The sequence below is a fragment of the Lepidochelys olivacea genome, assembly GCF_965140295.1.
Source record: "Lepidochelys olivacea isolate rLepOli2 genome assembly, chromosome: 6".
Taxonomy (NCBI): domain Eukaryota; kingdom Metazoa; phylum Chordata; order Testudines; family Cheloniidae; genus Lepidochelys; species Lepidochelys olivacea.
Genome location: NC_140416.1, coordinates 109735408 through 109745857, shown reverse-complemented (window position 1 = coordinate 109745857; position 10450 = coordinate 109735408). Strand labels below are relative to the sequence as shown.

The 10450-nt window shown below is 42.9% G+C and overlaps 1 protein-coding gene across 4 annotated transcripts in view; it reads left to right on the top strand.

The window, feature by feature from the left end:
• The first annotated feature begins 201 nt into the window (after positions 1–201).
• PPP1R13B (protein phosphatase 1 regulatory subunit 13B) overlaps positions 202–10450 on the top strand; it is a 139159-nt gene continuing 128910 nt past the window's right edge. For 3 of the 4 annotated variants that reach the window (XM_084630991.1, XM_084630990.1, XM_084630989.1), the window contains exons 1-2: positions 202–519; positions 6416–6510. In XM_084630991.1, the coding sequence (XP_084487117.1) occupies positions 6475–6510 (36 nt within the window). In that variant the 5' untranslated portion in view covers positions 202–519; positions 6416–6474. The remainder of the gene's footprint in view (positions 520–6415; positions 6511–10450) is intronic. The other variant, XM_084630988.1, reaches the window with a different exon arrangement.

Genomic DNA, 10450 nt, shown 5'->3' with positions numbered 1-10450 from the left:
TAGGACACCTGACAATAAAGGGCACGGATGGGAGGGGGGAGAACCTAGGTGCCCGGGGGCGGGGCCCCGCTTGGGGGCGGATAATAACAACACTAGCACAGCGAGAGAGAGAGAGAGAGAGCGAGCGCGCTGCTGGTGTCACGTGGGCTAAAGGCCCCGCGCGCGCGCGCATGCCTTTTACCCCCCCCCTCCGCCCCATCCCCCTCCTCGATCGAGGCGTTCCGTCCCGGCCAATGGGGAGGCGGCGCTGTCGTTTAACCCCTGGCCTGGCGGAGCGGCAGGGAACGCGGAGCAGGAAGCGCTGAAGTGAGGGGCTGGGGAGCCCGGCCGCCGCCGCCGCCCTCTCCCCGCTGTGGGCAGCAGCCACCGGGAAGCGAGGCCTGTGGGGAAGCGAGAGGCGCCTCTCGTCGCTGCGGCCACGGTCTCCGCTTCCCCTGGCCGCTGAGGGAAGCAGCCCGCGCGGCAGCTAAGGCGGCTGGGAGCGACGGAGGCTGAGGAACCGCTCCGGAGATGATGCCGGTGAGTGCGAGACCCGCTTCGTCCAGGGCGCCCCGATCCCGCGCTGAGGGCGGCTGCGCTCCTCCTCCCTTGTAGCCGAGTCCGTGCTCATTTCCTTGGCCGGGCATGGCCAGCCCGGCGGTGAGGCTGGGAAAGGCGCTCGGCACCACAGCCCCCCTCTTCGGTCTCTGTTGTGTGTAGGCCACTTCGTGGTGGGGGAGGGGGACCCAGTCAATTACACCCCCGGTGCGGGCTGAAATGCCCCGTGCCCCGGGGTGGGCGTGGGGCCCCATGTCACCCCCCTCCCCATCTTTGCCTGGCTGAGGAGGTTTCTCTCAGAGCAAGGCGGCAGCCTCGTCTGTCCCTGTCCGTTTGCCCTGCGGGCAGAGGGGCTGCCCAGCCTCCTTGGGGCCGCGCGTCTGACAGCCAGCCCTGCGCGTGACGGGCCAAGGACCCTGTGGCTTTCGCGCTCCGCACTGCATGGCAGGTCTCCGGGCTCTGGAGACCGCTCGTGCTTCTGTGGTACATTAGTTTCCTGCTGATCCGTGGGGAGCAGGTTCGAGCCCTGTGGTTCCTCAGCGGTTACAGCGTGGGCTGGATTTTTTCGGCGTGAAGCCTTGTTTGTTTTTCTTTAAACACATTTTCATCGGCCACGTGTGAAGAAGGGTTAATAAGAGCTCTCTCGGGTAGGAGGTACATCTTTGGTCCTTTCTCAAGCGGCTTCATGCGCTTTCCTGATAGGAGGAATCCATGGAGCAGCTATATCTTCAGCCTCTCCATCTCAGGATGGCAGGACATCTCTCCCGTGTCTCCTTTCTCTGCTTCTTGCGACTTCAGTGTGGAGATTATTTAACTTTTTTTTTTATTTTTAAAAGTTAAATAAACAAATTAATTTGCCTCTCTCACAACATAAGAGTGGAGATTGCGTGTGGGTTTGGTGCAGTGGCCAGGAGAGAGTTGTGCTTGATGCCGGTATTAGGTTTGTGGCTAACTCTTGAGACTTGAAAAAAGAAAAGGAGGACTTGTGGCACCTTAGAGACTAACCAATTTATTTGAATGCATCCGATGAAGTGAGCTGTAGCTCACAAAAGCTTGTGCTCAAATAAATTTGTTAGTCTCTAAGGTGCCACAAGTCCTCCTTTTTCTTTTTGTGGATATAGACTAACAGGGCTGTTACTCTGAAACCTGTCTTGAAACTTGAGTAACACAGCCATATTCATTTGATTTCAAGTTCAAATTTGGGTTATTAAAAACTAGCTTCTAAAAAGTTCATATTGGGTGTCTTATTTTGATCTGTTTTTTTAATTGGAATTGAAATGTGTTTTTAAGTTTAAAATTCCTCCACCCTGTAGCCAGAACACTGCAGCAGGCTGCTTGTCAGTGAGAATATGGAAGTGAAATTGAGTTAAAACTATTTCTGTTCAAGCTTGAGAGGAAATTCAGAAACTAAGAGTAAATTAGATCTAAATTTTCATTTTGACCAGTACAAGGTGGTGGTTACCATGAGATATTTTTAAATGATTTTTTCATCTAGTTTTCAGCTACCAAATACAAAAGGATTCCATTAAGATTAAAAAAAAATCTTGTAAAACAGCGACAATAAGAATAATTGATTTGTAGTCCATAAACCTATGGATCTTGTGCAGTTTTAGAGAGTGGAGGGAAAAAATGACTGGTAATTTTATCAGCTTTTATGCTTCAGAAAAGATAACATGTAAACTATAGGTCATGGAAATCTCTGATTTAAATATACTTGTTTGCCATTGCTTCCTGTTAGCATATGATTTTTGGACTGGGAGAACTTCAGAAGTGAAGTGTTTGGACTCTTTCTAGGCCTTTGATTAGTCTGAATGTTTTGTATTCACTCCAGGCTAGTTTTAAATATTGCAGTTGCTTGTGGTAGTCTTGAGGTAACTTTTTTTTTATGTTTCTGAAACTTACTTCAAAGTATTTTAGTATTGATGTCTTTTTAATACAAAAATTCCCTTACAACAGCTATTTCAGTTTTGAAAACTAGAAGTTACTAAATCCAAATTCTGAAATATTTGATTTGTTTTCCTTTCTGAAGAATTGAGTGAATCCTGTGGTAATGAAATTAATAAATAACACTCACTTGAATCTGCCATAATGTAGCACATATGTGTACTTCAATAACTTTTTGAGAGTGCACCTCAATCCTGATCTAGTTTATCCTGGATATTCTACTTTTGGACCTCTACAAAAATGTCAAATACCAAATTCTCTCTGTGTAGTGATCTAGTTTTGTGAGCAGACGATCTGGGGGACTGGAATGGGACTAGACTTAGTTTCACTTTTGACTCAAAATAGGTTTTGAGCCCAGATTTTCAGGAGTGAAAGGTTAATGCCCTAACTTATTGTATGAGGTAGCTCCTAAACAAATTAATGAAAGATTTCTCCTTCATGAAATAGCTTTTGAATAATTAGTGAACAAAAACATGTTTGCAAAACACTTTTTACATATTGCCAGACCTACACTCTCTGTGGTTAACAGCTGTTTAGCCAGTATTTGTTTTAACAAGGTAAATAGAAAAGTTTAGAAATAATTGAAATCTGTATCCAACTGTTCTGTTGACTCAGTGATCAGATATCCAGGAATTGAATGGTAAACTTGACAGCTAATGGGTTGAAACTGGATTTCATCCTTAATTCCTAAATGTCTCAACTTGATGGGGAAGCATGATTCCTTTCTACCTTCCCTCCATGCTTCTCCCCCCCACCCCCCCACACAAAGGGAAGAGGGAGGATATCCTCTCCAGAAAGAGGTTTTACCAATAAGGATCTTCTTGCCATTTGCACACCTTTTCTCTCCTCCTTCGAAACTCTTCTTCCTTATTCTGCCACATCTTGGTGGAATACAAGAGTAACTGTTCAGTTGGTGCTTCCTGTGGTCCTGGGTGGTTGAATTCCCTGTAGTAATGGTGCAGAGTGGATTGATTTAAATCAAGGTGATTTTAAATTATTTAAATCACCAAGTAAAAAGCCTTGGTTATAAATCTATCAACTTTTCCATTCATATTTTAGTTATTTTCTAAAGAAAGGTGCATTCCCAATTCTTGATCTAACAGTTACAAGAAGTTGATTTTTACAACTAGAGCCTTTACACTGGTTATGCCGTAACTGTGTATATTTACTTAAGCAATTATGTAGCTTAATATTTCCAGGTTCTTATTAATTGTACATTTTTAGTATGTTAGAAAATGGTGAATACTATATTACTTATTTACTAGATAATTTTTTGCTCGTGATGTGTTAAGCTGCATTAAGATGATAACTGGAATTTAATTAAACGCAACAGCATATAAAATTTATTTTATTAAAGCAAGCCCTTAATACAGTGCATGATCAGTTGTGCCATATTTGTAAAGCTTGACCTCACGCTAGGTATTTTCCTCTGATGTCTTTAACTCAAAATTTTTGATAGGCTCCTTGATTGAACATATTTATATCGTTTGAGAGATCATTTTAGGCCTTGACACCTTTAATATGTTGTGTTAAATTCATATTTAATTTTAAATCTTCTTTTAAAAAATAAACCTTATGTGACAAAGTTCCTCCTCTGCCTTGGTGGGTCCTGCGCTTTATTGGCAGATTTGCTCGCCTCAGATTCATGGCAGCCCTCAGTTTGGCCACTTTTGCTAGTGGCTCAAACCTGCCTTTCATTCATCTAACCTAATCACTGGCAAGCATGGGGAAAGGGAGGAGAACAATCCCCGTAGTCTCTGCTGATCCACCTAGTGGGTCAGGGGACAGGCCAGGGACCTTACCCTCTGGTGGGACCCACACTCCAGGTCAACTCCTCTTGTATCAAATAGGAAGATGAGGTGGGGGGAAGAAACCCAGGCCCACCCTCTACTCTGGGTTCCAGCCCAGGGCCTTATGGATCACCGCTGTCTACAGGTTTCAGAGTTGCAGCTGTTAGTCTGTATTCGCAAAAAGAAAAGGAGTACTTGTGGCACCTTAGAGGCTAACCAATTTATTTGAGCATAAGCTTTCGTGAGCTACAGCTCACTTCCACAGATGCATACTGTAGAAAGTACAGAAGATCTTTTTATACACACAAACCATGAAAAAATGGGTGTTTATCACTACAAAAGGTTTTCTCTCCCCCCACCCCACTCTCCTGCTGGTAATAGCTTATCTAAAGTGATCACTCTCCTTACAATGTAACAGCTGTATGACGGCTACAACTCCCTGGACTACTTCCCCATGGCCTCCTCCCAACACCTCCTTTATCCTCACCGCAGGACCTTCCTCCTGATGATACTTATACTCAGTCCTCCAGCAGTACAGCTTCTCACTCTCAACTCCTTGTGTGCCTCTTGCTCCCAGCTCCTCGCATGCTCTTTACTATTGAAGTGAGGTCCTCTTTAAACAAGGTGTTCTAATTAGCCAGCCTGCCTGCCTTAGTTGGTTCCAGCAACTTCCTGATGGTTCTGAAACAGCCCATTATCTTACTTGGGGAGAAAGAACCTGCTGAATCTGGGGCTAATGTATCTACCTTCTAGCACTCTCCTATAGCCATCTGGCCTGACCCTGTCACACTCAGTATAACTCAAATAAACTTTTAATCCACCCTACTAATGGGAAATGGACAGAACACCATGCAGTTTGCCAGTTTTGCTCAGCTGGGAAATATTATGCAGGAGCAAAAATGGTAAACTTTTGGGTCTCCAGCTAGAAATAGGGATGATGAATACAAAAAGTCAGTGATTCTGCAGACTGTAGTCCCCATCGCAAAGTACTTTAATCAAGACATACATGTCCATTTTTTATAAACGGTTGATATCACTGACCTACTTTCACCAAAAGAAGTAAAAACATCTTTGATTTTTGTCTGATTTGATCTTAGTGGTAAGGCAAAATGTACAAAACCAGTAACTATCTGATACCTTTTCGTCATCTAACTTAATGTGGCTCTTTACAGGTTAAAATAGCCATTATGAGTGTTGACTTCCAAAAGTGCTGTGGGTACTCCTGGCAACGCAATTGCATTGACCATAACCAGTTTTGAGGAGGCTACTTTTCTTTTCCATCACCAACTGTATAATTCTTAGTCTATCATTATTACATTGAAGTGAGCTGTAGCTCACGGAAGCTTATGCTCAAATAAATTGGTTAGTCTCTAAGGTGCCACAAGTACTCCTTTTCTTTTTGTGAATACAGACTAACATGGCTGTTACTCTGAAACCTAGAACTGAAGGTTTGTGAGGTGGGGGGATGGAGTTAACTGGGGAAGACATCTTCAAGGAGAAGTGCTTTAATTGCATATTCCCTTTGATGATGGCTTCAAAGTGACCTGACCTTGCAGATTACTATCCGCCCTTTTCCCTTTCGACTCACCAGTGTCTTTCTGTCCTACACAAGAGGAGATGTGGTTGGGGAGGAGCTGCTACAGTAGAGCTCGGCAACAGACATAAAGTATTCCTCCAATATACCATTTGATTTCTAGGTAGTTGTTGGTAGGTTCTCACTTCCACATCCTATGCAGGGATGTGGATTTCATCTCTATGGCTTGGGAATGAATACTTGTGGGCTGTGCACCTTTAGTAGAGAGACATGGAAGAAAGATATTGTGATGCATGGGGTTCATTGAGATGAATTTTAGGAGTTGCTTGAAGAAGATGGGGGAAATCTATTTTGTTCTGTGGAACTTTGGCCTAGGTGTTGATTTCTATCTTGGATAGGTTGGCCTGCTGATAGCCAGTATCTGTAGTCTTGTGGTCTGGAAGGCTTCAGCTGTCTTTGTCTGGATAGAATCCTGTGGTGGTTAGGATGAAACCTTAACTTTGGATCTAAAGTTAAGATGCGTGTGTGTGGTGTTTTTTTTTGTTTTTTTTTTTGTGAGGGCTAATCAGTTACTTAGTGTGTTTGGTTTTTGTTCCTTTGTGTTTTGCAGCTTACTATGGTAGTACTTGAAATTATATCCCTTTTCCAAAATGCGTGGTGGCTAAGTATATGAAGTTTGAGTCAGTCGCAGTCTGGAGCCCTAATGTATGTATGTTTTTTTTTTTTTTTTTTAAAACAACAACAAGAACAAAAAAATCTTTACTGCATATATAACGGAACTGTTTTTAAATAAAATTTGCCAAAGGAGTCTACTTCTGTATTAAGTGCCTGCAGGACTTTTTTTATATATAGAAAGTTGGCTTTCAGATGAATGCTGAGAAGCGTACACTGTCATAAAGGTGCAGACAACATTTAATTTTTTTAAATTTATATTTTCCAAGAAGTCAAATGTGGGCATGGCTTGACCCTAATTTAAATCAGAATAAATATACACTTCCTTTTACTCAGCAAGGTCAACTGTTCTGTATTCTAGTTGTAGAGGTACATATGTCAACTTGACATTCGTAAATTCAGTTTCAGTTTGAACGCTTGGAGTTGGCAGTACTGCATTCATCCTGATTTATGCCTGTTCTTGTTGTTCTTCCCCATCCTCTTGATTCCACTATGGGTATGTTTCAGACTGCAAAAAAGACCTGAGTCAGCAAGTCCAAGACCTGGCCTACACTACACAGTTATATCGACATAGGTTGACATAAGGCAGCTTATGTCAGTGTACATACTATAGCCTTGCTCCTGCTAATGTAAGTGCCCTACTACACCAACATCATAACTCCACCTCCACAACAGACATAGGGCTTGTGTTGGTGTAGATAGGGCACTGCGTTACAAGACAGCCAACAGCTGATGTAAGTCAACTTCATGGCTAGGCTGGAGCAGTGAAGTTGACAAGAAACCCTGGCACCAGGTCTCTGCTCCAAACCAGATTGCCACCCAGGCTGCTAGCTTGGGCTTCTCCATGGGCTCCCTACTGTGCCCCCCCCACCCCGAGTCCCAGCTCTTGGCTGCCAGCAGCCAGTTCAGAGCCCAGCTGTCCACCTCCTGCTGGTCTGGTTCTTGGTTCCCCACCGAGAGCATGTCAGCTGGACTCTGGGTGTGGATCTCCCTGCTGGAGGTGAGAAGCCCTGGGCAGCTTCCCCCAGCTGGGAACAGGAAGGCAAGAAGCCCTGGGGCCAGCTGGGTTCCTAGTAGGGAGCTGCATGGGGCTGAGAGTCCTGGCTCTCAGCCCCCCCCACTGCCCCTCTTCAGTCAGTGGAAGTACTCCTGGTGAGGATGTGCACCACCAACAGAAGGAGGTTAGTGTGGACATCTACAGCCACCACGTTAATTCCTGCGGTGGCTGTAGGTCGACCTAGCTTAGGCCCACTTAAGATTGTAATGTAAATATGCCTTTAAGAGCCTGGATCAACTGATTCACCCCCATTGCTGGCTTTTGAGCTATGTCTCAGAGACCAGGCTCCAGCCTGAACCCCTATATCTGCACTCTATTTTTAGCATTGGATTGTGAGCCCAGGTCAGTTGACTCCAGCTTCTGAGACTTGCTGCTGTGGATATTTTTTTGGAGTGTAGACATAGTGTTCTTTAGGCTAGCTCTTAAGAGGTGGAAATAAAAGTAAGAGCGTACTGCTTTCACTTTGTGCCATTCAGTTGGGCAACAGACTGCAGTGTGTGTGTGAGGGGATATTAACTTTGAACTAGGAGACATGTATATATGTTGGTTTACTGATTCCTGTCCCTAATGTCTACTTTAAGGTAACATTTCATCAATTTGCATTCTGAAGAATACATTTACAAATGAAGCCTTCATTTTTTAATGACAGGTTTCAGAGTAACAGCCGTGTTAGTCTGTATTCGCAAAAAGAAAAGGCGTACTTGTGGCACCGTAGAGACTAACCAATTTATTTGAGCAGGAGCTTTCGTGAGCTACAGCTCACTTCATCGGATGCATACCATGGAAACTGCAGAAGACATTATATACACACAGAGACCATGAAACAATACCTCCTCCCACCCCACTATCCTGCTGGTAATAGCTTATCTAAAGGGATCATCAAGTTGGGCCATTTCCAGCACAAATCCAGCTTCTCACCCTCCACCCCCCCCCACACAAACTCACTCTCCTGCTGGTAATAGCCCATCCAAAGTGACCACTCTCTTCACAATGTGTATGATAATCAAGGTGGGCCATTTCCTGCACAAATCCAGGTTCTCTCACCCCCCTCCAAAAACCACACACACAAACTCACTCTCCTGCTGGTAATAGTTTATCCAAAGTGACCCCTCTCCCTACAATGTGCATGATAATCAAGGTGGGCATGAGAGTGAGTTTGTGTGTGGGGGGGTGGAGGGTGAGAACCTGGATTTGTGCTGGAAATGGCCCAACTTGATGATCCCTTTAGATAAGCTATTACCAGCAGGACAGTGGGGTGGGAGGAGGTATTGTTTCATGGTCTCTGTGTGTGTATATAATGTCTTCTGCAGTTTCCATGGTATGCATCCGATGAAGTGAGCTGTAGCTCACGAAAGCTCCTGCTCAGATAAATTGGTTAGTCTCTACGGTGCCACAAATACTCCTTTTCATTTTTTAATGAAATCTTAGGTTTTCTGCAGACTGTTTTACAAAAAGTATGGGGAGACCTTTTAATTCTTTAAACACACAATTTACCATAAATAGACCTCCAGTATAATCCTGTTCAGCCGAACTTTAGGTTCTGAAAAGATTTACATCAGAAGCAATGTTAGGAAATAGGCTACAGAAAATTAATTTGACATTACCCAGCTCAAAAAGAAAATGATTGAGCCAAGTAAATAAAGCAATGGTATCAGTACATGAAGACTAGGTTTTGTAGATTTCAGTTACATCCTGGGATATTGCCATAATTTTGTAGTGGTAGAGTTAGTGGGCATAACTTGAATTTTAATCTATATTTTAATTAAAATGTGCAGTTTTTAGGTTTCTTATTGACTAAAAGAAATCAATTTTATAATACATGAAGCACCTAGATTTGTAATACTGTTGAGAAGATGAAAGCAAATATATAAAGTCTCATCCTTCTTGTTTGAACACATGAATAGACTTGTTGCAAGAAGCTAAATTTTAATTCTTCAAGAATAAGGGAGAAATTTAACCAATCTTTAAGGGGTTGACTGAGGATGGGGAGAGAACATTGTCTTGATAACCTGGGTCTTTGGAAGAGTGGCAGTGATGACTCAGGATCTGGCAAAGACATGCAGTGTGGTGGGTAGCATGGGAAATAAGCATCTCTGACTTGTGTGGTTATGATGCATATGAATTTAACCAATAATACTGTGCTTCAACATGTGGATTGGACCACCCAAGATGGAAACGGTAATGATTTGTTTGTAAAATAGACCACCAGGATCCACTTGTGGCAACCATCCTTCACATACCCAAGAGGCTAACAGTTAGTTTATGGATGTTTCAAATCTTTAGTCTTAAAGTCGTAAAATATGAAAGCATCATGTTTCAGACTCCTTCAGATACCAATTAGTATTCAAATAGGTAGATAACTTTCAGTCAAATAGTTAATTTTTATATTGTATTTAAAAATGACAAGCCACTGGCACTAATAACAGGCAAATAAGTGAAGCCTGATATTTATTTGTGCCTTATGAAGGCATTTAAAACTCCCTCCTTCTCTATGGTTACCAGTGCTTGTTTTTTATTTCACAGGCTGTTTAATATGTTCTGTAGACTAACTAGCATTAGGGCTCAAAACCAACTGGACTGTCTATTTTTGAAGATTAGATAAGATACTTTGATTAGTGTTCACTGTATCTTTTTTTAATATTGTCTAAAGAAAGCATCTCTGAATATTTCAGCATGTCTGCAGGATTACTACTTTTTTGTCCACAATTGTCTAAGTTTTGGAGAAGATATTTGAATCAGATTCTTTGGCATGTGAAAGATTTGTAGTGGGAGACCTACTCTGTGCTCTTCAATCATGTCCGAATCAATTTAATTATTTTAAAGCCACACCCATAGACTGTTTGTTAAAACAGACACCATCTCCCTTGACATGACAGCATGTTCTATTTGTTTTAGCTGTCTTCTTCTAAATTTTTT